The 25,598-nt window shown below is 53.3% G+C and overlaps 10 protein-coding genes across 10 annotated transcripts; 5 read left to right on the top strand and 5 right to left on the bottom strand.

Annotated features, from left to right (window-relative positions):
• Positions 1-615: 615 nt before the first annotated feature.
• Positions 616-2,972, bottom strand: BO80DRAFT_372047 (ribosomal RNA-processing protein RRP9). Its single transcript, XM_025716509.1, has 2 exons — positions 2,514-2,972; positions 616-2,439 (listed from the first exon to the last, which is right to left on the bottom strand). Exons 1-2 carry the CDS (start codon positions 2,880-2,882, stop codon positions 928-930), a joined length of 1,881 nt encoding a protein of 626 aa, XP_025580170.1. The 5' UTR covers positions 2,883-2,972; the 3' UTR covers positions 616-927.
• Positions 2,973-3,156: 184 nt separating this feature from the next.
• Positions 3,157-4,270, top strand: pre1 (proteasome core particle subunit beta 4). The gene is made up of 5 exons (XM_025718511.1): positions 3,157-3,235; positions 3,293-3,450; positions 3,525-3,774; positions 3,838-3,961; positions 4,020-4,270. Coding segments are annotated over exons 1-5 (612 nt in total). The 5' UTR covers positions 3,157-3,233; the 3' UTR covers positions 4,098-4,270.
• A 166-nt stretch (positions 4,271-4,436) lies between these two features.
• BO80DRAFT_460901 (ubiquitin carboxyl-terminal hydrolase family protein) lies at positions 4,437-6,481 on the top strand. The gene is made up of 2 exons (XM_025722418.1): positions 4,437-5,148; positions 5,199-6,481. The coding sequence occupies exons 1-2, from the start codon at positions 4,464-4,466 to the stop codon at positions 6,365-6,367; spliced, it is 1,854 nt and encodes a 617-aa protein (XP_025580172.1). The 5' UTR covers positions 4,437-4,463; the 3' UTR covers positions 6,368-6,481.
• An 82-nt stretch (positions 6,482-6,563) lies between these two features.
• BO80DRAFT_397087 (uncharacterized protein) lies at positions 6,564-9,673 on the bottom strand. Its single transcript, XM_025717364.1, has 4 exons — positions 9,543-9,673; positions 8,950-9,315; positions 8,646-8,881; positions 6,564-8,593 (listed from the first exon to the last, which is right to left on the bottom strand). The coding sequence occupies exons 1-4, from the start codon at positions 9,576-9,578 to the stop codon at positions 6,742-6,744; spliced, it is 2,490 nt and encodes an 829-aa protein (XP_025580173.1). The 5' UTR covers positions 9,579-9,673; the 3' UTR covers positions 6,564-6,741.
• A 179-nt stretch (positions 9,674-9,852) lies between these two features.
• Positions 9,853-13,184, top strand: BO80DRAFT_372060 (U3 snoRNA-associated protein UTP13). Its single transcript, XM_025716510.1, has 3 exons — positions 9,853-10,136; positions 10,191-10,218; positions 10,287-13,184. The coding sequence occupies exons 1-3, from the start codon at positions 9,963-9,965 to the stop codon at positions 13,010-13,012; spliced, it is 2,928 nt and encodes a 975-aa protein (XP_025580174.1). The 5' UTR covers positions 9,853-9,962; the 3' UTR covers positions 13,013-13,184.
• spp2 (spliceosome ATPase-activating subunit SPP2) lies at positions 13,185-15,194 on the bottom strand. The gene has a single exon (XM_025718512.1). The coding sequence runs from the start codon at positions 15,064-15,066 to the stop codon at positions 13,378-13,380; it is 1,689 nt and encodes a 562-aa protein (XP_025580175.1). The 5' UTR covers positions 15,067-15,194; the 3' UTR covers positions 13,185-13,377.
• A 131-nt stretch (positions 15,195-15,325) lies between these two features.
• Positions 15,326-20,828, bottom strand: eaf1 (MYB and HSA domain protein). The gene is made up of 5 exons (XM_025716511.1): positions 20,482-20,828; positions 20,256-20,399; positions 17,175-20,107; positions 16,958-17,115; positions 15,326-16,901 (listed from the first exon to the last, which is right to left on the bottom strand). Exons 1-5 carry the CDS (start codon positions 20,523-20,525, stop codon positions 15,795-15,797), a joined length of 4,386 nt encoding a protein of 1,461 aa, XP_025580176.1. The 5' UTR covers positions 20,526-20,828; the 3' UTR covers positions 15,326-15,794.
• A 371-nt stretch (positions 20,829-21,199) lies between these two features.
• On the top strand, positions 21,200-22,785 carry BO80DRAFT_440595 (putative 60S ribosome biogenesis protein Mak11; the record flags this gene model as incomplete). The annotated part of the gene is made up of 2 exons (XM_025721134.1): positions 21,200-22,138; positions 22,192-22,785. 2 exons carry the CDS (start codon positions 21,200-21,202, stop codon positions 22,783-22,785), a joined length of 1,533 nt encoding a protein of 510 aa, XP_025580177.1.
• Positions 22,786-23,048: 263 nt separating this feature from the next.
• BO80DRAFT_82813 (translation initiation factor eIF2 subunit gamma) lies at positions 23,049-25,124 on the top strand. The gene is made up of 3 exons (XM_025724826.1): positions 23,049-23,877; positions 23,943-24,929; positions 25,019-25,124. The coding sequence occupies exons 1-3, from the start codon at positions 23,363-23,365 to the stop codon at positions 25,047-25,049; spliced, it is 1,533 nt and encodes a 510-aa protein (XP_025580178.1). The 5' UTR covers positions 23,049-23,362; the 3' UTR covers positions 25,050-25,124.
• BO80DRAFT_82816 (uncharacterized protein) lies at positions 25,066-25,580 on the bottom strand. Its single transcript, XM_025724827.1, has one exon. The coding sequence runs from the start codon at positions 25,481-25,483 to the stop codon at positions 25,199-25,201; it is 285 nt and encodes a 94-aa protein (XP_025580179.1). The 5' UTR covers positions 25,484-25,580; the 3' UTR covers positions 25,066-25,198.
• Positions 25,581-25,598: the final 18 nt, after the last annotated feature.

A 25,598-nucleotide genomic window follows, 5' to 3' on the forward strand; every position in this document is an offset into this window, starting at 1 on the left:
GCATAAGGTTTACCCCCCTCACCCCCTCTCTTCCTCTTTCCCATGAAATAACCGCCTGTATCCCATCGCGCGTCAAAATCCTGGACTATCAATCCCTCCCACAACCGCCTATCTGCATAGTACTCCATATGCTAGCCAATTTTCCCCGCCTGGGCCCCGAGCCCGGGTATTCCAATCCGCCTTCAGTTTAGTCGCCGGCCTTAGCGCCGGGGCTTAATGGGACCGACCGCTTTGCTGCTGGCACTGGCAGCCTGCCACACCCTTGGCATTGCATTGCGGCTTGCAGATATGCAGATATGCGGGTATAGTCACACACGGCGCTTAGGTTTGGGGCCTGGTGAGTCGAGGGGAGTGGGACGGATGGGGCTGGAGATTTGGTACTGGTTAGGGTGGAGGAGTAGTTGGGTATTTGGCGGTTATTTTGTATGGTTGTTGGGTAGGTGTATTTACTTATGTTGGGATTTGGAACTTGGAATTTGGAAGGAATGAGGCTGTGGTAGTTGGGGGATGGTGGGGACGTCTTGGTGCTTTGGGGGGCTGATTACTTTTTTCTATTCCTTAAATTTTAATTCTTTTGGTTGGGTCAGTTGGCAAGTGTTGCTTCTAAAGTACGTGCTTATTGTACTCCGTACGCTTTTTATAATACTGAAAGGTTGACATACATCCATTCAAAGAAAAAAGAAAAAAAAAAAGATATCTTAAAAGTATATACAGTACAAACCGGCTAAAATCACAGAGACGAGGGGAAAAGCCTCTTCTAATGCGAACTTTTTAAAGCAATGAAGATGAAGCAGGATGCAGACACCACCGGCCCGGGAATAAGATAGTACATGCATGGAAGAAAATATGGGATACACGGGACGCCATCCATTTCACTACATTTCATACCGTCGCCGTCGCTGCCGCCAACACCGCCGAAGTTAGCGCCTATTTCGGCTGCTGATCGGAGATGAATGGCACCTCGAAGACTACGGCGCCGTTCCGGCCGTCGGCGGAGGGGCCGTCGTGGAAGTTGTTGGAGAAGCATTTGAAGCGTGCTAACCGGTGTTCTTTGCCAACGGCGGCTACGATACAGAGGCCACGTTGCTCGGGTGCGGTGGGTTGGGATTTCGACTTGGACTTGGACTTCGGCTCCGTGGATGCTTGGCCCGGTTTGGCGGTATCTGCGCGACGTTCGAAAACTGCAATGTCGTTGATAACACCCTTGATCAGCGGTTCTGCTTCTTCATCGGCGCTTCCGGTCTGTTGGACCGGCGCGTCATCGACCGCCATGCGATCCGGGCTCGTCGGTGTGTCGAATGCGAGGGACTGCTTCAGTTGCTCGGATGGTGTGTCGGGGGGTAGCGGGATGCTGGACCCTGCTCCGACAGGGCCCAGTGGGATGATGGTCCTCTTATCTTCCGAGATCTTCCACGCCCTAATGAAGCCATCCCAGCTGCCGCTGAGCACGATATCGGTGCCGGGAACGGTAGCCAATGCGGTAATCCAGCGAGGCATGCGCCGGAGATGACGTGAGTTGTGCGCTGCGGTGGCCTGGTCGACCTCGGCAGAGAGTTCGTCTAGTGGAGGTAAGGGGTCGAGGCCGTGGGCGAGAGGAATCGTATGGAGAGGCTTTTTCTTGTGGACGGACCAGAGCGAGAGTGAGCCCGAATCTGACCCGGTAACGAAATGGTTAGGAGGTAAAGGTGCCACGCAGTCAATATTGTTTTCTTGGTAAGAAGCGCTCTTCGAACCGGAGCGGAAGATCAGCTGGGATTCTTCGACGACCTTCCACAGTCTGGCCGAGCGATCGCGGGATCCGACACTGACACACTGATCGATAGTCATTGCAGCGACTGATGTCACATAGTCCTGATGACCGAAAAGCGTCTCAACGTATGCATGGCCGGCCGTGCTCAAAGACCAGGTTTTGATGGTTCGGTCATAGGAGCCGGAGAAAAGCTGCTCTCCGGAGCTCATGGTAGAGATGTGGCGAGCGAAGGCAAGACCACAGACAGCGTCGCGGTGTTGGATAAAGGTTTGCAGAGGAGTCAGCGTCTCCGCATCCCAAACAATGAGTTTCCGGTCTTGTCCTCCAGTAGCCACAAACTTTCCAGACGGTGACACTGCGACGGACAAGATATTCTGGGTATGACCATGCTCTTCACCGGTTTCTGCAACCTTCCGCAAGCCCCGGACGAATCTCACTTGCTTTGGTTTTTTGCGCTGTGGCCGTGGGGGACGCTTGGACGTTTCGCCGTTCGTCGTAGATGCCGCGGAAGTGGGTGTGGCGAGTTCCCACTTGATCAGGGTCTTATCCTTCGACACGGTATAAACATAGGGCGAGTGGACTGCAATTGACGTCGTCGATTGGGTGTCTGCGCGGAAGAATGTATGAGGAGCTGTCGAGAAAGCCAAATCCGAAGCAATCTGGCGATAAACGCGTCCTTTGAATTCATCCTGCAAATCTCGTCAGCTCTAGGTAACAGGCATGACCAGCCGCGCAAAGGCAGAATGAGAAGGCCGGTACATACCACATCCTCTTTTAGTCTCTCCGCGATCAAGTCCCGATCAATTTCGGCCGCATCGAAGCCGTAGTCATCCACCTCTTCCCGGACATTATCCAGGTATCGCTCCGCAAGCTTCAACCTCCGGTCTCCGGCCGTCTCTCCTTCGTCGGATTCCGAGCCACTCTCCTCATCGGACAATCCAGACACAGCACTGAGCTCATCCTCGTCGATATCGCTTCCTGAAATCGATGGCTCCCTGTTCTTCTTGCTGCCACTCTTTCCGCTCGCATCTCCGTCTGCATCGACACCTCGTTTCTTAGATGCGGGGGCTCCGGCGCGGTCTTCCCTCTTGCGCTTCCGCTGCGAAGCGGGCAGGGTGAAAAAGGACGACATCACCCAGGGTAGTTGGCTGAAGCTCCGGGCGTAAGATGCGGGGGAAAACAAGGGGCTGGAGGGGGGGAAGTCACAGGCAGATTGGCCGATCCGACGGAGATACTCGATTTCTCACTTTTTTCTGCCGGTGGACCGTGCAGGCGGAAAGCGCATCAACTTTACGCCTAAATGCTGACTCAGCGCGGAGCTTCAGCCTCAGGCATCAAGGCAGCGCAGGCCCCAGCTCCAGGCAGTCAAAGCTCCGCGCGGCCAACGATGGGCTCTTGACTGTCATCTACCCATCTCGTCTTCCATTATCCCCCTCGTTTTCATCTCTCCTCTAAACCAACCGTACAACTTGATACCGCAGATATGTAGGTACGCCGCATGGCAAATTGATGGAAAATCCGCTCACTCATCCTCGTTCACAGGGAGGTTCTACTGGGCATCACTGGCAAGGACTTCGTCATTCTGGCGGCCTCCAAAGCTGCCATGAGGGGCCCCACCATCCTCAAAGCCGAAGACGATAAGACAAAACAGCTGAACAAGCACAGCCTTATGGCTTTCTCGGGAGAGGCAGGAGACACAGGTTCGTGCAGCCCACCCAACGACTGGAAACGCGGAACCGCCAGGAACTACCTAGCTAACCCGAAGCTTGAATAGTACAATTTGCGGAGTACATCCAAGCCAACATTCAGCTATACACGATGCGGAACGATACCGAACTGGGTCCGAATGCAGTTGCTAGCTTTGTCCGGGGAGAGATGGCGCGGAGTTTGCGGTCCCGGAATCCTTATACCGTCAACCTCCTCCTGGGAGGTGTCGATCCCATCACCCAGAAGCCCCATCTATACTGGATAGACTATCTGGCCTCCCTGGCTCCTGTACCATACGCTGCCCACGGCTATGCACAGTAAGTCTGGGCGCTGAGTATCAGCGGTCTCCGGCCGTCGGGGCTTATGCTGATATGCTCTAGATACTACTGCCTATCCACCCTCGATAAACACCACCATCCCGACATCTCGCTCGAAGAAGGAATGAAGCTCCTGGAAATGTGCACAGATGAATTGAAGCGCAGACTACCGATCGATTACAAGGGGGTATGTCCCCGAGTCGTCTAGTCCCGCGGTGTGAGATTGGTTAGCTAACAGCTTCTAGGTTCTGGTGAAGGTGGTCACTAAAGATGGCGTGAAGGAAGTAGAATTCGATAATAACAGGATCGTCAAGAGTGCCTAATGCGTTGTATCATACCAATGATTGTCTTATGTTTGCGGTTTCACGGGACTTGGGTTTAAGAGAAGATCGGTTTGCATGGCAGGGTATTTTCCATGACTTGAACCGAGACATAGTCTCGCCTATTATCTAGCTGAGGTCGAGACCAATGACCATGATTACTTGAGATACCACCATGCCGGTGCTATCGTAGCCATATCCCACCTAGCTCGGCCGCGACGGTTGCGCTCCACGATGCTGTAATCAACCGCCTTATGACGCTGCGCGGGTGTTTGACATGTTTGCAACCGGCGGTTTGCATCGCGTCTTCGCCGTTTGGATCCCGCAAAGCCAGCAGCGTCCCTCGCAAACCCCCCATTGTACCCAGTCATGATGTCGAAGAGACAAGCTGAGCTATCGCTTGAGGACGACCTTACGGCAGGCTCCCCTGCTTCGAAGAGAGCGCGCGTGGAGGACGATGACCTGCCGGAAGACGACCCGCGCCGTGGAGCTTTGCCGATTCGCCGGGCGGCTGGACAAGAGCTGGAGCAGCATGAGCGCGCTGGACAGGATGTGCTTGCAGCCGCTGATCAAGAGGGGGAGGAGCTAGAAGAAGCAGCGCAAGATGGAGGTGCCGAATCCTCCGACGAGAACGACGATGACGACAAGCCGGTTATCGCAGCCCCGAAACGTCAGAGCGCCCCCATGGAGGGCTACAGCGACCTGTACCTCGATACCATCAATCGCGAAATTCTCGATTTTGACTTCGAAAAACAGTGCTCTGTGAGCTTGTCGAACATCAATGTATACGCTTGTCTGGTGTGCGGCAAATACTTCCAAGGCAGAGGTCCGAAGTCGCATGCGTATTTCCATGCGCTCGAGGTCGGACACCATGTCTTCGTCAATATGGGCACGAAGAAGGTCTACGTTCTTCCCGAAGGATACGAAGTCAAGAACCAGAGTTTGGACGACATCAAGTATGTCGTGGATCCGTACTACAACAAGGAAGAGGTGACGAAGCTAGACAAAGAGGTCCACGATGCGTTCGATCTTGCAGGCAATCGTTACAGGCCCGGTAAGATTCCCGCATATCTTATGGAGCGCACCATATACTGACCCTCATAGGATTTGTGGGTATGAACAACATTAAAGCCAACGATTATCTCAACGTGGTGGTCCAACTCTTAGCTCACGTCTTCCCCATCCGCAATTACTTCCTGCTGCATGAGTTTTCTCAACCAGGAACGCCTCAACTAGCCCTCCGGTTCAGCACCCTGGTCCGGAAATTGTGGAACCCCAAGGCATTCCGCTCCCATGTATCCCCTCACGAACTATTGCAGGAGATTGCTTTGCGCTCATCCAAGCGCTTCACCCTCACCCAACAGTCCGACCCGGTGGATTTCCTATCCTGGTTCTTGAACAACCTCCATCTCTCTCTCGGAGGCTCCAAAAAGCCATCCAAGACGCCCACCAGTGTTATCCAAGCCGCGTTCCAGGGTCACTTGAAGATTGAAAGCCAAGCTATCACAGCTCATTCCGATACCCAAAACGCGCGTCTAGTGTTCACCGAGTCCGGTACCATCAACAGCCAAACGACTCCATTCCTCATCCTCACCTTAGATCTCCCACCTACTCCACTCTTCCAATCCGCCAACCGGGAATCCATCATCCCCCAAGTTCCCCTGACCACCCTCCTGAACAAGTACAACGGCATCACCGCATCTGAAAAGCTAGCCCACAGAGTCCGCCACCGACTCCTCCATCCCCTGCCCCCCTACCTCCTGTTCCACATCAAGCGCTTCAGCAAGAACCGCTTCGTCTCCGAACGAAACCCCACAATCGTCACCTTCCCGTCCCCGCGCTCCCTGGACATGTCACCCTACGTGGAGCCAAACCCGGCAATCTGGCCCCCCGGCGAACCGATCCTCTACGATCTCGTCGCAAATATCATTCTCGACCCCACCGTCGCGGCCCCCGGTGCCCACGAGGAAGCCGCTGCAGACAAAGGCGTCAACGCAGCGAGCGGCAAAGCCTCGTCAGGAGCGGGTGCCGCGAGCGAGAAGGTCTCTTGGCTTGTTCAGCTGCATGATAAGGCTATGTCAGCGGAGAATAGCCGACTTCAGAAAGAACACACTGGCGAGCAGCGTGGACCGGAGTGGCTGGAGATTCAAGACTTGTTTGTCAAGCGTGCAGAAAGTGAAACATTGTTCACCAAGGAAGGGTACCTGATGGTTTGGGAGCGTCGGAAAGTTCCAGGCATGACAAATCGCAAGGGGAAGAATCCAGCTAAATGATACCGGAGTGTTTCCTGGTGTAGAATCTTATTTAAAAATTGCTAATGGTCCCAATCAGAGGCCGCATGATCCAGGGACTACTGTATAATTAAGAACTTACGATGATGATAGAAGATACAATTCCCTTTCCTGATCTGCTTTTGTAGGTTAAACATGGATAGGAACTATCAGGACCATCATGGTCATGGTCACTGTACGGGCGAGCCCTCAAGATATCTGGAATTACATGTAATCTACTTTTCGATGAAGGTGTCCATTATGTTAGGTAATTTGTGCAAAGAATGAAAGAGGGATGCCAGCCATAGAGATATACTGGTGGATGAGAATAACCAGTGGCAAACAAGAAGCTGCTCAAGGTGGTGTCGGAAAGATGCTCACAGTGATCCCCAACCACAGAACCTTTTTCCGATTTTCATAGCGCTGCCGGATATTACACCCCATACACTGGCGTTCACGGCAACTTGAATTCCCAAAACAAGAGCAATTTTACCCAGGTATGGGAGGATATCTGATCGTGAGCTCCATCCCCAATCTCCCATCGTCCGGACATCAGCCCGAAGAGCGACAGGGGCATGAGTAGACTGCAGATATGATGTAGCAAGAGACCGCAGGTAGAGGGACTCGAGAGGGATGAACATCACATTAGTGATTATAGATGCAAGATGCGATGCTAAAGAATCAACAGGGTGAGATGAGAGAATAGTAATTCGATGTGCAGTCGCTGAAGGATTAGCTGCCATGTTCTGGCGAATATTGGGGTCGGAGATGTGGGGGAATATCTCGGAATCAAAATCATTCTCGTGGGCTCGCTCTTCTTCAGAAGGCTGATGGAGTGTATCCACTTGTGCCGGTTCTTCTATGCTCTCAGGCAATATATTGACAGGATCCGATGCAGACGCTTCAGCAGGTGGCTGTTCTACTCTCGAATCCTGTACCTGACTCTGAGACTCGGGAGCTATATCCTCCACCGGCCTTGGTGATGCATTGGTGGTCATTTCAGAGAGCCCATCACTGTCCATGTTTTCTGAGCTAACAACAGTAGTTAGATGCCGGCCCTGACTGGACAAGAGATTATCGAGAAATTCGGAGATTGTTTGCCCATCTGCCGTTTCGCCGTTGGAAGCCGATTGGCCGGTTTCATTACCCGGCCTTGTATTTGCCTGCTCCTGGTTCTCCGTGCGACGGTACCCCAACAGCTCCAATTGCATGGTAATAACATCGGATGTTTGATGGATCAACGAAGCCCGGACTCGGGGTGAGGTTGGAGAAGAGGTCGCCGGTGAAGATGGACGGGAGAAAAGAGTGTTGGACTGTGAGTTCCGGTGAGCCTCATTTGCATCGCCGGGCTGTGACTCTGCATTCGGTAGAGTCGAAGGGGTCTCATCTGGTGGAGGTAAGGTCCTTGCCCGTCGCAGAGGAGCCATCTCCGCGAGATCACGACTACTCATTTCGGTTGGTGATTGCGACATCCGATTCTCTTCATTGGTAAGAACTTGATTACCCGTAAAATCGACATCTAAATCTGGAGTTTGGCCGACAGAGCGTCGATTTGGGGAACTAGGGCGGGCTGGGTCATGATTCACTTGGCCGTCCACAAGCGGAGGGTCGGATGACCGTCTTCGTGGTCGACGGGCTCGTGACTGACGTTCATGCTGCAGTTGCTCTATGCTTTGAGGTAGTGATTCTAACCATTCTTGCCGACGGCGAGCATCTGCCGCTTGCTCTGCCGCCCGTGCCGTTCGTAATGACTTGAAGCCGAACCAGGACAGTACCCAGGACCGTACAAAATTGACCTCATACATCAGGTCTTCTGCGAAGGAAAGACTACCGCGGAGGTTTTCCTCCTCTGCTCGACGCCCAATTGATGGCATCATCCAATCGATAAGATCATTGTCGTACGCCACTTTGACAGAAAGCGCATCCGCGTAGATAGGCTTCGGCAGTCTGCGTCGAATGAATCGATAGAGTCTTACTTCGACTACTGGTCGTAGATATACAGAGAGGTAGACGAGCACAGATGGCGTTTTCAGGATGCTCAAAAAAAGCCCGACAAGGGATCCAATTGAAAGATCAGTCGGCAACTCCGGAAGTTGCATTGAAGCCAGTTCTCCGAATGGCAGAAAAAAGCGAATTCCAGGCATAGAGTGGGCGGGGACGATGTGAAGAGACTGTAAGAGAGAGTACATGTATGTCTGTATTGCCAGAACCAGTAATGTCCCCCTCGCCCTACGCAAGCCATTAGAAAAATGCAGTGAAGTGGTGTTGCTCAGGCACTTACGATGAGTGTAGAACATTTAGCAATGCTCGCACAAGCTTTGACCCCACGTCATCGTTCAGGAATTGATTCTGCAAGAAAGCTATCAAGCGTTCCAGGGGCTGATGGCGACAGAAGGAAATGCAGGTGGACACTGCCCATGCTGGAATTCCGGCAAAGTAGAATCCCATGAGCCCGTAAGCTGGGCGCTCAAGGCGTACAATGCTTAGCAAAGGCAGGCGAGTGTAACTCCTGAAAGTCTGGTGGATGGTTTAGCCAATAGATGGCCCCAAGCTATAATCCCCGTTTTAGAGCAAAAAAAACTCACCTGAATTCTGCCCAAGAGGGATGAGGTCCACCAAGAGCCTAGAAAAACCGAAACCTGGTCCAAAGTAGCCATAACCAGGCCGTAGTCATTCTCGGTGGCTATGATGTCAATTTTCTGCTGTTCATCGAGGCCACCCATGTTACGATCTTCGCTGACAACAACCCCCATGGTGGAAAGAATGTCATTCTTTGCCCGGCGGAGTTCCCTACCAAATGACTTGGATTCCGGGTTAACAGGATGGCCTCTTTCATCATAATGCTGGACATAACCGTCCGCATGGACCCCTGATACTGTCCGCTGCGTGGCATTTCCTGAGTCTCCTGCAGAACCTGCAGGACGCTCGGGAGCTTCGTAAGGTGACCGGCCCTTAGTGATCGTTAACTCTTGGTTCTTTATAGTGGGCCGTAACATGCAAGACAGAAATGAGCGAATACTGAGGGGTGACCACAAGCTGAGAAGTAAACAAAAGTGTGGACATCCTTGGAAGGAAACTTATTTTGAGGTAGAGGAACATTACGTCCGAGTAAAATCTAACGCCAGATGCATCTCCACTCGCGGCAAAGCATATACAAAAGAACGGAGAGTGAGCCTACCAGAGCCAGCCGATTCAGGTATGCTCGACGCCCCATTGCGTGAGCCGAATTCCCAAGTTCATCGGGGGGTGAGCAGGACGGGCATATCCTCCTTGCTGGGGAGGTTGAAGTGCCGCAGCAGGTACTCGATGGATGGATGGATCGAAGATGGGCCTGCCCCAAATGGCAAGTGTCACTGATCAGTGATCACATGGGCGGGTATGGCGCCTGGAGCGGTTCGGGTTAGATCACGAGCTAGCGGGGTCCCGCCGCCCGAACAAACAGAGCAAACATCTCGAAAAAAGACCCAAAAGTTTCGGTGCGACGGCGATGCGGACGGCATTACGCAACTGTCAATCTCTTTGCAGGTGCAGGTCGGGTCTGTTGGATGATGGCGCGATAGATTCTTAGATCCCTGGTTGTTGAGAAATTTTGCACATCATGTCTAAAGCCGTGGTTAAGACGACCTTCGAGGCGTCTCGAACTCTTCGTCCCATCTACACCGGAGGAAGCACTGCGCTGGATGCCAGTGGCCGTCTACTGGCGACTTGCATCGGCGAGGATGCTCTCGTGGTCGACCTTGAGACCGGCGACCAGCTCGCCAGCCTTGAAGGAGTAAGCCCTCTAAAACCGCCCGCCTGTCGCAAATTGCTGATCCGAATATTCTAGGATGGCGAAATAATCACTAGCTTGGCCAGTATGCAGCTCCCATCCTCTGGCTTCTTTTTCTATACCCGCTACAGAGCATGCTCTAACCGCGCCTAGTTACTCCGTCGGCTTCCCATGTCATTCTCTGCTCACGTTCGATGTCCATGCGCATCTACTCTCTATCGCCTTTTGATGAAACCACCCGAACCGTCGAGGCCAAGCTCGCTAGAAGCTTGAAGCCTCACACAGCACCCGTTGTCACGACTACGATTGACCCCACGGGTACTCTTTTGGCCACCGGCGCCGCAGATGGATCGATCAAAGTTTGGGACATTCGGGGTGGATACATTACACATACCTTCCATGGCCACGGTGGTGTCATTTCGGCCTTGTGCTTCTTCCAAGTACCATCCCAAGAAAACGATAACAAATCGTCGTCAAAGAAGAAGAAGAAGTCCAAGGGCAAGTCCTACGACTCGGATGAGGATGAGGAGATGGATGAAGCGGTCGACTCAATTGGCGCTTTTCGACTTGCTTCGGGCGACGAGGAGGGTATGGTGCGCGTATGGGATTTGAATAAGCGAAAGCCTATCGCATCCCTTGAGTCCCACGTTTCAGTTGTTCGGAGCCTTTCGTACTCGCCCACAGAGAATGCGCTGCTCTCTGGAGGCCGCGATAAGACTGTCATCGTGTGGGATGTGCGGACTTTCAAGACACGGAGGGTTATCCCCGTCCTCGAGAGTGTGGAAGCAGCTTCATTTGTTGCTGATAGTGGATTGTGCTTGGTGGGTGGAGAAAACGGCCGTTTGCGCGTGTGGGACTGCAACCGCGGCGGAGAGATTACCCACGAGCAAGAAGCTGCGGCCGAATTCGAGGCTGTGGTAGCGATCCAGTACTCCGCAGGCATGTCTTTCGCGATGACTGTCCATGCTGACCAAACTATTCGACTCCACTCACTTGAGCCTCTGTCCGACTACAAGGCTGGGTCTACGCTCGAGCCTCTGCCCGTCATTAGACGTATATCCGGCAACGATGATGATATCATCGATCTTGCATATGTCGGCCCCGATCGGTCAATGCTTGCTTTGGCTACCAACACAGAGAGTATCCGCGTGGTTTCAGTTGGTCCATCCAAGGATAGGCCATCTACTGGAGAGGGCGATTATTTCGGTGCCGATATCACGCACCTAGAAGGCCACGACGACATCATCATCTGTATCGACGTGGACTGGTCAGGCCACTGGCTAGTGACTGGAGCCAAGGATAACACCGCACGCCTCTGGCGTCTTGATCCGAAGAATTCCTCCTACACGTGCTTTGCGGTCCTCACTGGTCATGCGGAGTCCCTGGGCGCCATCAGCTTTCCTCGAGCTCCACCTCCAGCCAACACCCCGGCACACAATGACCCTTTGAACCATCCTCCCGCGTTCCTGCTCACAGGTTCTCAGGACCGTACCATCAAGCGATGGGATACGGGTAAACTAGCTCCTCTTAGTTCCTCCAAACCCCACAACCCTAAGGCGGTTTTCACACGCAAAGCCCACGAGAAAGATATCAATGCGCTGGATGTCAATCCTTCGTCAACCCTGTTCGCATCCGCCTCGCAGGATCGTACGGTGAAGATTTGGTCCATTGAGGATGGCTCCGTTGTGGGTGTCCTCCGCGGACATAAGAGAGGAGTCTGGTCGGCACGTTTCGCGCCTCGAGGCACTCCTATCCTCAACTCCGAATCCGGAACGAGCACCAACAGAGGCATGATTGCCACGGGGTCAGGTGACAAGACCATTAAGATCTGGAGCTTGTCGGATTACAGCTGCCTCCTCACATTTGAAGGTCACACAAACAGTGTGCTGAAGGTGATTTGGCTTCCACCTCCGGACTTGTCCAACAAGGAAGACGAAGAAGATGAAGCGCTGGCACACAATGCATCTGCACAGCTGCGACCCCTGGTTGCGTCTGCGGCCGCCGACGGTTTGGTGAAGGTCTGGTCCCCTTACACAGGCGAGCTCGAGACGACCCTTGACAACCACGAGGATCGTGTCTGGGCTCTTGCCAGCCCTACACCATCTGGCTGCCGCGACGATGTTCTGTCTTCTTCCACCCTCCAGCATTCCTCTCCTTACGGCCTTGCCTCTGGCTCTGCCGACTCTACCGTCACCTTCTGGACCGACACTACCTCAGCCACCTACACAGCTACGGTCAACGCCAACTCGGCCCGTATCGAGCAGGACCAACAGCTCCAGAACTACATTCGCGCCGGCGCCTATCGCGAAGCCATCACCCTTGCACTCCAACTCAACCACCCAGGCCGGCTACTCTCCTTGTTCACTACTGCAATTGATGCCGCTGATGACCCGCATTCGGCCGACCCCGAAGCCACCGAACGTGCTAACAGCCTAACCGGCGATCCCTCGATCGATGAGGTTCTGCAATCCCTTGACCCCGAAAATCTTTGCACCCTTCTCCTTAGACTGCGTGATTGGAACACAAACGCCCGCACCTCCAGAGTCTCCCAGCGCATCCTATACGCCTTGTTCCGCTCCTATCCTGCTTCCACATTCGTCGAGCTTGCAACTTCTAGCATGGCGAAGCGACGCAGCGACGGGCGCACCGCAGCAGGCATGAAGGATATCCTGGCCGCCCTAGCCTCGTACACCGACCGCCATTACCGTCGCATCGAGGAACTCTCCGATGAAAGCTACCTCGTGGAATGGGTTCTTGCCGAGATGGACGGCGGCGTGGGCCTGGGAGGATTGGGTGTTTCCGCCCCGTATGATCCTTATAGCAGCAGCAGCATCCCCGAAGACAGCGCTGAAAAAGACGTGGTCATGCTGGGGGTATAAAGAAACCTGTGAATGAGACTATGTACAAATAGACCAAGTTAATCTGGATGTTTGCAAATACCGTGATATGCTGGCGCTTTCCGTGGAGGAGTATTGTTACATTATTCTTTTGGTATATAAAAGTTTTTGTCTCTTGGATGATACACTATCTGCTTCGAATAGAAGCTACTTGGACCATTATTTCACATGTTTACGCGTTGGGGCATTCGTAGATCGGTAACATCATCAGCGTCACCAAGGACAACTTTTGCCAACCACGCAACCATCTCCGTCTTCCTTCACCCAGCACACTGCTAATGGTATAAAAATCATGGTATAGACAGATTTTATAACTCTCTATAAGATACAAAGACGACTAATTGCATTCATCGATCATCGTCTCTCCGTCTCCGGTGCGAGTCGCGATCGCTATCGCGCTCTCGATCCCGATCCCGATGTCTACTCGATGTATGCGACGAAGAGTGTCTTGAGCTCGAATAGCGATCATCATCACGATACCGTCTGCTGCGGTCCCGATCCCGATCTCTATCCCTATCGCGTTCTCGGTCCCGGTCCCCATTCCCATTCCGATCCCGATCCCGGCGAGAGTCACGGTCCCGATAGTAGCGATCATCTCGACTGTCGCTATCTTCATCCCCGTATTTGCGCCGTCTTGAGTGTCGGTCGCTGGCCGACAAGCTGCGGTCTCTTCTAGATGATCCTGTCCGCCGTCTGTCATAGCGATCGCTATCGTCGTCATCGTAGTCACGGCGGCGAGAGTCGCGATCGCGATGATCACGATCTCTATCGCGTCCACTCTTTTCCAAATTGCGATCGCGCCTTTCTTTCCAGTCATCATCGTCGCCCCGTTTCTTGACGTCCTTCCGTTGAGCTGCGAGTTCCTCCTCTGTGATGAACTCGCCGGTTTTGGTGTTCCGCATCATGATGGGCATATACACGCCCTCCGTATTAGACTCGCCCTCTTTCCCTGCCTTTCTGGACCCCTTGCGCATGGCCGCTTTTCCCCATGCACCGAGCTCAGCCTCTGCACCCTTCCCCCCAGACGCATCCTTCGCTCCGATGCCCAAGAACCCAGGCCGCCGCTCCGGAATCCGCGGCTTATTATCCTGATTCCCAGAAGCCCCACCATATTTTCCTCTCCCGACAGCCTGACCTTCCTTCCACCCCATACCTCGTAGCAGGGCCGCGCCAAACTCCTCCACAGGAATCGCATTATACTGATCGAGGCTCGCCGACTCCGGACGCGAAGCAATATCCGCCCGAAACGAAGTCGTCTCATCATATCGCCCGCCCGCCCTTTCATCACCATCATCCCGATTCGCCGACTCAATCACAAGATCCGACCTCCTCTCCGGCTCACCATTCGTCTCCCGAATAAGCGCCTGCAGGGCAATCTCATCCTGCGTAAGCGGTTTCCGTTCCTCAGCCACAGCAGCAGCAGCAGCAGCAGCAGCAGCAGCAGCAGGCTCCGGAGCATCCAGCATAGGACGATCATTATCCGGCTGCACCCCCACCTGCTCCGAATCCCGCTGAGCGAAAGTCAACCCATAGGCCATACTCGGCCGCTCGGTCTCAACATTCTCGCCCGCCACTTCGCCCCGTTTCTGCGCTTCCTGGATGGCTTGAACTTCCTTCGGGAGGAGATTCTTTCCCTTCGATTTCCGAAGATTCACCCCCGGCCGGTCTCGCCAGTTATTGTTCCCCGCGACGGGGATAACCAGCTCGCGCTTTTCGGCGGGCTTGTTGGCGGGAATGGCGGTGCCGGTTAAGGTGTCGAATCCGGTGACGGCTTCGTGGACGGGTGGTGCTTCCTCGTCCGAGTCTTCGTCATCGTGGAGGTGGTGAGGTCGGCGCGCGAGGGTTCGGTTAGGTGAGTCGGTGGATCGCGTTGGGCCTTGGAGATTGAAGGCTGTCTTCTTGGGTTGACCGTTTACTGGCGTTGTTGTTGTTGTTGCTGTGGAGTTTCCGCCGCCAAGGGAGAGGGAGAATGGCTTTGCTGCGGATTTCCCTTGGGAGTCCGCATTGCCGTTTTGCGGAGGCTGTGAAGATGACATTGTGACGGTCTCCCCGTCTGGGCGACCGATGCGAAAATGAGAGGGTCGTAGATACTCAAGCTGATTTCAACCCATTAATGCGAGACAGGTACTCGCAGCGTGCGGCGAGTGGGGTCTGGGATTGTGAATGATTGAAGCTGGTGGAGGTCCTGAGATGGGGGATAAAAGCAGGCGGTGGCAAAAGAGGCGGCGGGCCAGGCGCGCGCTTAGACCCATCGGGACGGAGAACTACAGCTACAACGGGGTAAGTGGAAGATATCTTGTGTATCGAGAATTGATTGAACCGATAGTTATCGTACAGTCGTAGTCATTAGTTTCTCTTTTGCTCTAATGCATCCATTCCAACTGAAGTTCCAAGTACTTCCTGACCTTTTGTATCCGCCCTATCAATACATGTAGTACAAAATTGGAAATTGAAATGGAAAGCCCCGGGATGCCGGGGATCGGAAGCTGTCTGTGCATTCAACCACCGCTAGAGTGCTGGTGGAACAGGTGAGATCGGGAAACCGCTGAATATAGAGAAAGGTCATAGGAGGTGAAAGGGGAGGAGGGTAGGATAAGAGGTAGGTGATGAACCAGAGGATAAAGGTAGGGTCGGAGGGTCAAGTAGCATACTTCCACGCCTCCGGCTAAAACGATGGGCGCTCAAAGTAAGGGGGATGAATAAAAGGTGATAAAGTGGGTGGAAGAATATTTACAGGCGAAGAAGAGAAGGTGAATTGGATGCATCAGTTCGTCACCGGCTGAGCTTGCGGAGGGTTGGGACTCTTGCTCGTCCCGGCCACTGCGCCAGCCTGGGCACTGCCACTGCGCTGGGTCTGCGGGGTCACGCTCCGGCTCGGCTGAGAAATCGCTCCATTCATGGCAGGGGAGCCCCCTACACCAACACGGTTTTGCTGAGCGGGTTGGGGAACACGCATCATTGGGGAGTAACCTTGGGCCTGAGGTACCTGCATCCCTGCCCCACCGTTCAAACTGGGCTGAGGGGACTGGAAGCTGGCATCGACCTGATAGTTGGCCTGCACACTGCCAATGTTGCCAGCAGCGGCGCTCATGGCAACTTGAGACATGCGCTGCTGCTGGTATTGGTGTAACCTGTCCGTGGCGAGTTTACTGACTTGTTCCGGGGGCATCGTAGGGTTGTTCCGCTGGATCTGATTCTGGATGCTGCTAATAGTTGGAACGACACCACCAGATAACAGGTTGGGTTGGCCCATGCGAGGAGAAGGCGTCGAGACCCCCTGAGGGGTGGCGTTATGGAAGGACGGGCTTTGCATTCCTCCTCCAGCCTGGAGTGCCGCCATCATCGCAGGGTTATTCGGAGTGCCGTTGACGTTGGGAATATTGGGGTTGGGAGAGTGGGATCCCTGAGGCACAAACTGCGGCTGATTGTGGAATTGCTGTTGCGGGTGTTGCGACTGACCCAGAGGCTGCTGGTGTGGCTGTTGCTGCCGGGTCTGTAGGATCCGCTGCTGCTCTTGAAGCCGATTTGCCTCCCGGATGACCCGCGTATTATCTGGCGGTGTCTGCATGGGCATTCCGGGGCGAGCGCCATTATTCTGTTGCATGCCGGACTGTGGCATCATCTTCATAGCCATTGTGTTCTGTGGTGTGGGTGGGTTCACAGGAGTGCCATTGGGCATGCCCTGCATGTGAGGTCGCGCTTGGTTTGCACCGACTGCAGGTGGCACCCCATTGGGCAGCCCATTCGTAGTGTTGCCGGTCATAGCCGAAGTTCCTGGGTTATGAGGCATAGCACCAGGGGTCCGTCCGGGAGCGTTCATGATCGGCTGCTGGTTAGGTATTTGGCCAGTACGTTGAACCACTAGGTTCGCCTTGATCAAACATGTTAGTTGAGTATTGGGTTAATATGATAGAAACACGGTCATACTCTTTGCTGGGCAATCATTTGCTGTCGGTACTGCTCTTGCCTCTCCTGAAGCTTCAACTCACGCTCATACTTGAGCCGACTAAATTCAGCGGGCGATGAAATGGGAGGCTTTGGTTGGTTCGCTTCATTGACCTTCCGCAATGATGCCAAGTGCGAGGCTGACGCAGATGTAAACAGTCAGCACCATCCAAAGCAGATACTTGGCTTCATTTCTTACCGTGTTGTTGCTTTTGCAACATCGTTTCCCGCTTCTTGGCCAGTTTACGCATAGCATCAAGCAATGCAAGGTGCTTAGAGGATCTTTTCCGGTCTACCCTGAGGGGCTGCGTGGTCCTCCTTCGAACAGGGGGTAGTGATTGTGGGTTGCTGTTGTTATTGGATTGCTGTTGCTGTTGCTGTTGCTGTTGCTGCTGGGCAGCTTGTTGTTGAGCCAGCACAGTACGCTGTGCAGTCTCAAGCCGTTGGTGATAGGCACGAAAATATTGTGTCTTAGACATGTCGGCAGGTAGCCCCTCCAAACCAACCCAGCGCTCAAAACATTCCCAGGGCGTCCGCCTCTCCGCCCCTGAAGTGAACTGCGATGATGGGGTGAGACAGTTGGATATCAAGGACCAATTATACGAGTAATCCTTCACCAGGCGTCGTAACTCATCGTCTTCTGCATACGTCCACTGAGATGATTGCCTGGATTCAAAGAATCCAACAGAAGGCATTGGATGTTCAGTTGGCGGCCGGAATGAATGGCCAGGGTGGATCCTATCACGTATATGTCTGTTTTCTGGTCGGAAAAGGGCAACGTTGGTTTGCTCGGGTGGCAGATCCAGTACGGCTTGTTCGGGGTCGGATTGGTACTGCGAATAGTCGTAGCGGCTACGTTTTGGAGGAGGTTCATCGTCGTGGAAGGTGATCTTGCCTGACGCGTACTTCGAAACAGGCAGAATTTCGGTTTTCCATTCAGAGTCAGGGGGTTCTTTGAATGCTGGTAGGTCCGTGTCCGGAGTAATAGTGACTGGGATATACGTCGGCAGCTCATCGAGAAGTTTCTGAGCCGCCGGTGTCATGTCTAATGAGAATGTGAACTCATCGATGCCAAGGGAGAAGATCGCAGCAGGGGCAACTGTGTCGTGCAGATCATGACGGGGCTCATCATTGAACCCTTCACTGACGGAATCTTCCTCGGTGGAAGGCACAAGATCTGGTGTAGGGTGAGACACGGCCAACATCTCATCCCCTGTCTCCTGTAGTGGCGAGATCATGCTGGATTTGGCTTCAGCCTCATTCTCAGCCCTCAATGCCGGAGCCTTGACTTGGACACGCAGTAGCGACCGGTGCTCTCGGTCACTATTGACGTACTCTGCACACCAATCAGCACAACTTTTCGCAGCTGCGATCTTCCATTTCCTCTCTTCTCTAAAATCGGTGCGCATCCACTTCATATGATTTAGAAGGACGTCCCAATGTGTTCCCTCGCGGGGTGGTTCAACTGAACGCTTCAGCTGGCGCAAGGGCCACCTGTTCGCATTCTGCAGAGAATAGATTCGACGCAGGGTACGGCAGTCCATTTGCTCTTGATAATCAAGGAAGTGATTGGATGTAGTTAAAGTCTTGTGGGCAGACGCGATAAGTGTACTCAGACTTGTTCCTCGGGGAGGCGCATATGCTCTGTTTTGGAACAAGGTAAAAAGATAGTCTTGTTCCTCATTTAGCTTGGCAAGGTCACCAGCATGTTGACGAACCAACTCCATAGACTCGTTTTTATCCTGCGTTTGATGTTGCTGCTGCTGTTGCTTGGGAAAGACAACCGTGGACAATTTGGTCCTCTCTTTCTCTCGTGCTTTTCGATCTTTGAACCGCATCCGTGCTGCAGAGTCAGGAGTGGCAGCGGACACATCCCGCGCCGTCTCCGCAGGCTTCTCGGTGACGAACCCTTTGTCCGATTGAGAAACGGGTGTTTTTGGTACTTCTCCAAGAATCTCCGAAACGGATTTATGTCTGATGGCTCCAGAAGATACCCTGGTTGTCATTCTTTCGGGCGGCGGCGGTGCTTGAATGGTTGGCGGCGTGGGCTTCTTCAAGGCTGGGGCCGCCTCAATAGGCACCTTAGCATCTGCCTCAGTTTGAGGAGCAAGCACGGGTTGCTGAATAACGGGATGGGGATCATCCGCAGTCTCAGCCACTCCATCGTGTCTTTTCGGCTCCAGCGGCGTAAGGATAGGCTCCAGCTCGGTTTCTTCTTTTGATGTTTCTTTGGCCGTTGCCGGCGTCGAGGTAACATTCTCTTGAATCACTTCGCCTGTAGTAGCGCCTCCCTCAACCCCATCGCCATTTGTCTTGGCTGCTACCAGAGCATTCTGCTGAAGGGATTGAGCCTCCTCCAGACGAAGTTGCTCGTCGGGGGTCGAAGGAACCAAGCTAGGTGGTGCTTTGATGGTCTCGTCATCCTTGGGGGTTGGGACCTTGTCCGATGCATCAATCATCTCCCCAGCAGGGCTAGTAACAGGTGATACGGTGACTGGGACTGGTGTATGGTTGGAACACGGGCCAACAGAAGAAACAGGAGAGAGTGGCTGTTCAGGGACATAGGCAGCCCGGCTCTGAGGGATAAAAGAGCGAGCATCATGATGCTTTGGTGCCGTTGCTAGCGCAGATGCAGATGTTGGTGCAGATGATCCTGGAGTACTAGGTGATGCAACACTGGCGGCAGGAGTTGGATGAGCCAGGGCTGCGGATACACTAGCTTCCAGAGCATTGCCGATATTGAAAGGTTGGTGGTTGTATGATTTGGAAAGAGGCACCTTCTTTTCCGCAACGAAAGATTGAGAGGGGTGCGCGACCCCCGGAATTAGCACATTAGGCCCTTGGGGCACCTGAGATACAATGGCAGGCGCAACTTGGTTAGAAGCCTTCGGTGCTGAGTGCTCGGGTTTGGGACCAGAAGGCTTCTGTTCTAAAGCCTGCTGGGGCTTCGACTGCCGCCCATCAACATCCGCAGTAGCCTGCGCAGCAGCACTCTGGGCTCCCAATGGCGGAATGACAATCGTAGCATCGTTTACTTTAGCTTCCGATCGTTTTTGTTCCTTGGCTCTGCGCGCTAGGATGGATGCATAATCCGGTAACGGTGGAAGAGTGGCTTCATTGAAATAACGGCCTCTGATAACGATTAATGAATGCGTCTCAGGGAAGGTGGGTATAAATATTATAATCGTTATAGACGCGCGATGGCGACAGAAAGGACGCGAAGATAGATTGAACGTAAGGAGGAACAATTGACTTAACAGCGTTGGCTTGAATAACTTACTTTGAAAGGTCGTTGGCGTCGAGAAACGCCTGTTCCTTCTGGTGATATAGTGAGTCCGCCGGAGCGTTCTCGGTCGCGCCCGCGAAGCCTACGGTCGCAAAGTAGAGCTCGCTCAGTTTGCGCTTCCGCGACGACAAACAACGTCTAAAATTCCAAGTAAGCGATAATTCAATATCGCAAGCACCGGGGAAAAGGTTTGGGTCGCTGAGAAAAATTAAATACGTACGCGATCTCATCTTTCTTAGACCGGAGAAGCTCGTCACGGAGCATGGAGTCTATTTCGGGGAACACAGCATCCGATTAACGCGCTAAAATTAAGGGGAGTGGATTGAGCGAAGTCATCCAGATGGAAAAAATCGCTCAGAAATGATGGAAAGTATGGGGTTGTGTTGTTATGGGATGCAGAGGACACGACGCGAAGATTTCGCTGGAAGGGATTTTTGGGGGGGTGTTAGTGGTGATGAGACTTCTGGACGGGTAGTATGGGAGGAACTTTGGTTGGTTGGTTGGAGGATCTGGGTGAGTGCCGGGAGCAGCAGAGGGCGCCAGGTATGGGTTGGTACTGCTATGGGAGGTACCTAGCAAGGCGGGTAGGAGTCCCCTAGCTATCCTTAGATTCCTTACTAGGGGCGATAGTCCACCATTCCATGCCTGTACCTTAGGTAGGTATGATGTGAACCGCTGAATGGCTGGCCACCAGAAATGTGGCCGCCTGAGGCAGGAAATAGCTCCTCGATCATCCTTTGTTTTCTGTCGCGTGCACCGAGTGATTGCCGCATTCGTTTTTCGGACACCTCAGGCACACATCTGTACCGATTCACCGCCTCGGCGCCGTGATAACGTCCGGCAGAAAAAAAAAGTTGCCCGCTCAGATAGATGCTCCCCGATAGTCAGTCTGCAAAAAGCAAACCATTGCAATATCGTCTCCTGTACCGTCAACAGTCATGGTCAAGCGCAAGAGAGAGGAAACGGCAAAGGACCGCCAGAGCTCCAAGCAGCCTTCCAAGGCTGTCAAGGCTACAGTCAGCGAGAAAATCCCTTCTACCTCAGCAGCCGACAGTCCATCGGTCACACTGCAAATTATCACTGGATCCTACGAAAGAGTGTTGCATGGCTTTACCGCGGCTGTTTCGCCCGCCTCTTTTACGTCTCAGGATGCTAAAGAGGCTGGTGGTAACTCAGATCTAGTGCAGTTCGTGGATACATTTCTGTTCGAGGCTCATACGTCTGCCATTCGGTGTCTCGCCTTATCGCCATTGCCCAAGGCTGATTCGACGGAAAAACCCCAAGTTATTCTGGCGAGTGGTGCTACAGATGAACGTGTCAACCTTTACTCTCTGTCTGCTGCCCCAGTTGCGGTAAACGAGCACTATCCGACCGTACCGACTCTCGCGGGCAACAAGATCCTTGAAAACCCCAAGAACCGCGAGGTGGGCACATTGATGCATCATTCCGCCCCTATTTCGGCTCTAGAATTTCCCTCGCGCTCAAAGATCCTAGTCGGCTCTGAGGACAATACCATCTCTATTACGAGGACTCGGGATTTCTCTGTCGTCTCTACCATCAAGGCTCCTCGCCCGAAAGTTCAGGGTAGGCCCAGTGGTGATACCGCACCTCCCGGGGGCTCTCCGTCAGGTGTCAATGATATTGCCGTCCACCCCAGTATGAAGTTGATGTTGAGTGTGGGCAAGGGGGAGAAATGTATGAGGCTCTGGAACTTGGTCACTGGAAAGAAAGCTGGTGTGTTGAACTTCAACCGAGAAATCCTACAGAGTGTCAAAGAAGGCAAGTGGAGCACTGGGGAAGGAAGAAAGATTGTGTGGAATGCGAAGGGAGATGAATTCGCCGTCGCATTCGAGTGGGGTGCTGTCGTCTTTGGAATCGTAAGTCTCCTACTGTATGTTGAGGCATGCCCATCTCTAACTAACTGTACTAGGACTCCACCCCTGTCTGTAGAGTTTTCCCAAACCCCCGAAGTAAGCTCCATCAAATGAAGTACATCAACCCCAACCCCTCGTCGGATGATAGCGACGAGTTGCTTGCCGTCTCGACGGAAGACGGCCGGGTCATCTTCTACTCCACCAAACAGGTTCAAGACGCACCAGAGGGAGATGATTCGCCCATCCCTTATGCGGAAGCTGTCGCTCAGCTCGGTGGCAGAGCAGCCGGCTTCCCCGGAAGAGTGAAAGACTTCGAGATCTTGGGTTTGAACGATCAACGGGCCGCCGGAAAGGATGACCTTCTAGTGGTAACTGGAAATAGCGAGGGCTTGGTTCGCGTATGGCTTCTACATGGCAAAGATTTGACCAGAGCGGACACAAAGAAGAAGTCGCCGGGCAACAAGGAAAAGAAGGATGTCCAAGTGGGGAAGCTGTTGAATGCTTATGGAACAGGAAATCGGATCACCTGCCTCAAAGCATTCGTTATGCTACCCCCCGAAGATCCCTCGACGCTCGAGGATTCGGAAGAGGAGGATGAGGATGATGTGAGCCAGGACGAGTACTCCAGCGAAGAGAGCGATGAGGAGTAGGTTACCGCCTATTTGATGATTGTCTTATATACCCAACCCTTGTTGTTAGGCAAACGGATGTGTAAAATCATGCCACGGGAAAAGTTAATATCGCAGAGCTGCGCTCAGAACTGTGCCCCATCTTGTACATAGGATTCGACGCTCCATTGTAGTGCCTTTGTGCCCCTCCCAGCCTCATCTAATCCTCCCTTCATTCCGCTACGATCAGATTATTCGGCAGGCTAAGTCTACAACCGTAATGTGGACTTTCTGGAAGGATTTGTCGGGCACCAGAGCCTGAGTCGAAGCACGCAAGATGAGATATGTAGATCCCACCGTATGTTTTTAAGAGGTGCAAGTGATTCTTTTGAGCCCGCGGCCGACTCGAGGTGAGTCAGTATTTATCCTGCCGCCGCCCACCGCCCACTCGCTCTCCACTGCACAAATCAGAACCCCACTGGCCGAACCGTATCATATCGCCTCCTCCGTCCTCAAGCAGCAATTTTCATCTAACAACACGACCCTCGACCCTCACCCCCTCCACCCTCCATACCCCCCTTTTCTCGAACCGCTGTTGTCTCTCGATTCGCTAGCAATCATGGCTACCAACGGCGACTTCTCTGACGACGAGTCCCAGCCTGGCTCTCCCATTCTCGAAGCGAACGGTCACGATGACATCGAAGAGCAAGAACCCCTCGACCAGCCCTTAAAGTCTGCGATGAAGAAGGAGGTCCCTCCTCCCCAGCCCAAGCGGCCAGAGCTGCCCGAGCAGCCCGACCCGGAGACGCTGGACCTGTCCACGCTGACTCCTTTGACCCCCGAAATTATCGCGCGCCAGGCCACGATCAACATTGGCACCATCGGTCATGTCGCTCACGGAAAGTCGACGGTCGTTAAAGCTATCTCCGAGGTCCAGACAGTCCGATTCAAGAACGAGTTGGAGCGGAACATCACGATCAAGCTGGGTTACGCCAACGCCAAGATTTACAAGTGCGACAACCCCGAGTGCCCCCGGCCGACATGCTTTAAGAGCTTCAAGAGTGAGAAGGAAGTCGACCCGCCTTGTGAGAGGGATGGCTGTGCCGGTCGGTACAGGCTGTTGAGACATGTTTCGTATGTTCAGCCCGAAAGATATGTGGAGGCGAGTCCATCTTTGCTAACTCAGCGGTCTAACTTAGTTTCGTCGACTGCCCCGGTCACGATATTCTCATGAGTACCATGTTGTCAGGTGCCGCCGTCATGGACGCTGCCCTCCTCCTTATTGCCGGTAACGAGAACTGCCCTCAGCCTCAGACCTCGGAGCACTTGGCAGCCATCGAAATCATGAAGCTTAGCCACATCATCATTCTGCAAAATAAGGTGGACTTGATGAGAGAGGATGGTGCCCTTCAACATTACCAGTCGATCTTGAAATTTATCCGCGGTACGGTCGCTGATGGCTCGCCCATTATTCCGATCTCCGCCCAGCTCAAGTACAACATCGACGCTGTCAACGAATACTTGGTTTCTCACATTCCGGTTCCCGTCCGTGATTTCACCGCTTCTCCTCACATGATGGTCATTCGTTCCTTTGATGTGAACAAGCCTGGTGCCGAGATTGAGGAGCTGAAGGGTGGTGTTGCTGGTGGTTCCATCCTGACTGGTGTGCTGAAGTTGGACGACGAAATTGAGATCCGCCCCGGTCTCGTCACCAAGGACGAGAACGGCAAGATTCAGTGCCGTCCCATCTTCTCCCGGGTCATGTCGCTCTTTGCCGAGCACAACGACCTGAGGTTTGCCGTCCCCGGTGGTCTGATCGGTGTTGGTACTCGTGTGGACCCTACCCTCTGCCGTGCTGATCGTCTCGTTGGTTTCGTCTTGGGTCACCGTGGACGCCTCCCCGCCATCTACACCGAACTTGAAGTCAACTACTTCTTGCTTCGTCGTCTGCTCGGTGTCAAGACTGCTGATGGCAAGCAGGCTAAGGTTGCCAAGCTGACTAAGAACGAAGTTCTCATGGTTAACATCGGCTCCACGGCCACTGGTGCTAAGGTTGTGGGTGTGAAGGCTGATGCCGCGAAGCTCAGCTTGACCAGCCCTGCTTGTACCGAAATCGGAGAGAAGATCGCCATCAGTCGGAGAATTGAGAAGCACTGGCGTCTGATCGGTTGGGCCAATATTGTCGCGTAAGTCTCAAATCCCCCACTCCTTTCGTTATTTACCTTTTCCCCCCACTTTCCAGAGCAAGGAGCATCAACAACTAACTCTGCCTCAGCGGTAACACCCTTGAGCCTATCCTGAACTAAACAGGCTCGTTTTTGCGTGGACTGCCGGGCTTGTACCCGCCATATTACGGTTGATAGAGACGTCAAGGGGTCTCTGGCACCAAAATACGCTCGGGTCAAGTCACGAATGAATTAGAATTATTTTGCAGTAACGACAGGGGGGTTCAGTTTTACTCCCTGACTAGAGACCACAGGGGGCCTAATCGTCGCCTATTCCACCTGCTGAGGAGTGCGAAGAACAGGAAGTGGTGAATGTTCGCCGCGATAGCCAATTGGAAGATTCGCAGGAACGAGGAGACCAGGTAAGGAGCAGGGTGAATAGGCAAGCTGGAGGATGGGGGTGGCATGGCTGGAGTTGCGCAGGCCACTTCTTTGACGTGTGTTATGACGCTGTTCTGTGGAAAATTCTTCTTACATCTTTTCTGTTCATTCTTATTATTCGATCCGGTTTGCATGGCTCTATGTAGATGCTGTATAGGGGAATGATGAACGCAACGAAATAAAAGTCAGAATTTCTCGATGTCCAATACCTGCCTTGAATGGAAGCTTAGCCAGTATTGTTGGTGCTGA

This window comes from Aspergillus ibericus, assembly GCF_003184845.1.
Source record: "Aspergillus ibericus CBS 121593 unplaced genomic scaffold BO80scaffold_2, whole genome shotgun sequence".
NCBI lineage: Eukaryota > Fungi > Ascomycota > Eurotiomycetes > Eurotiales > Aspergillaceae > Aspergillus > Aspergillus ibericus.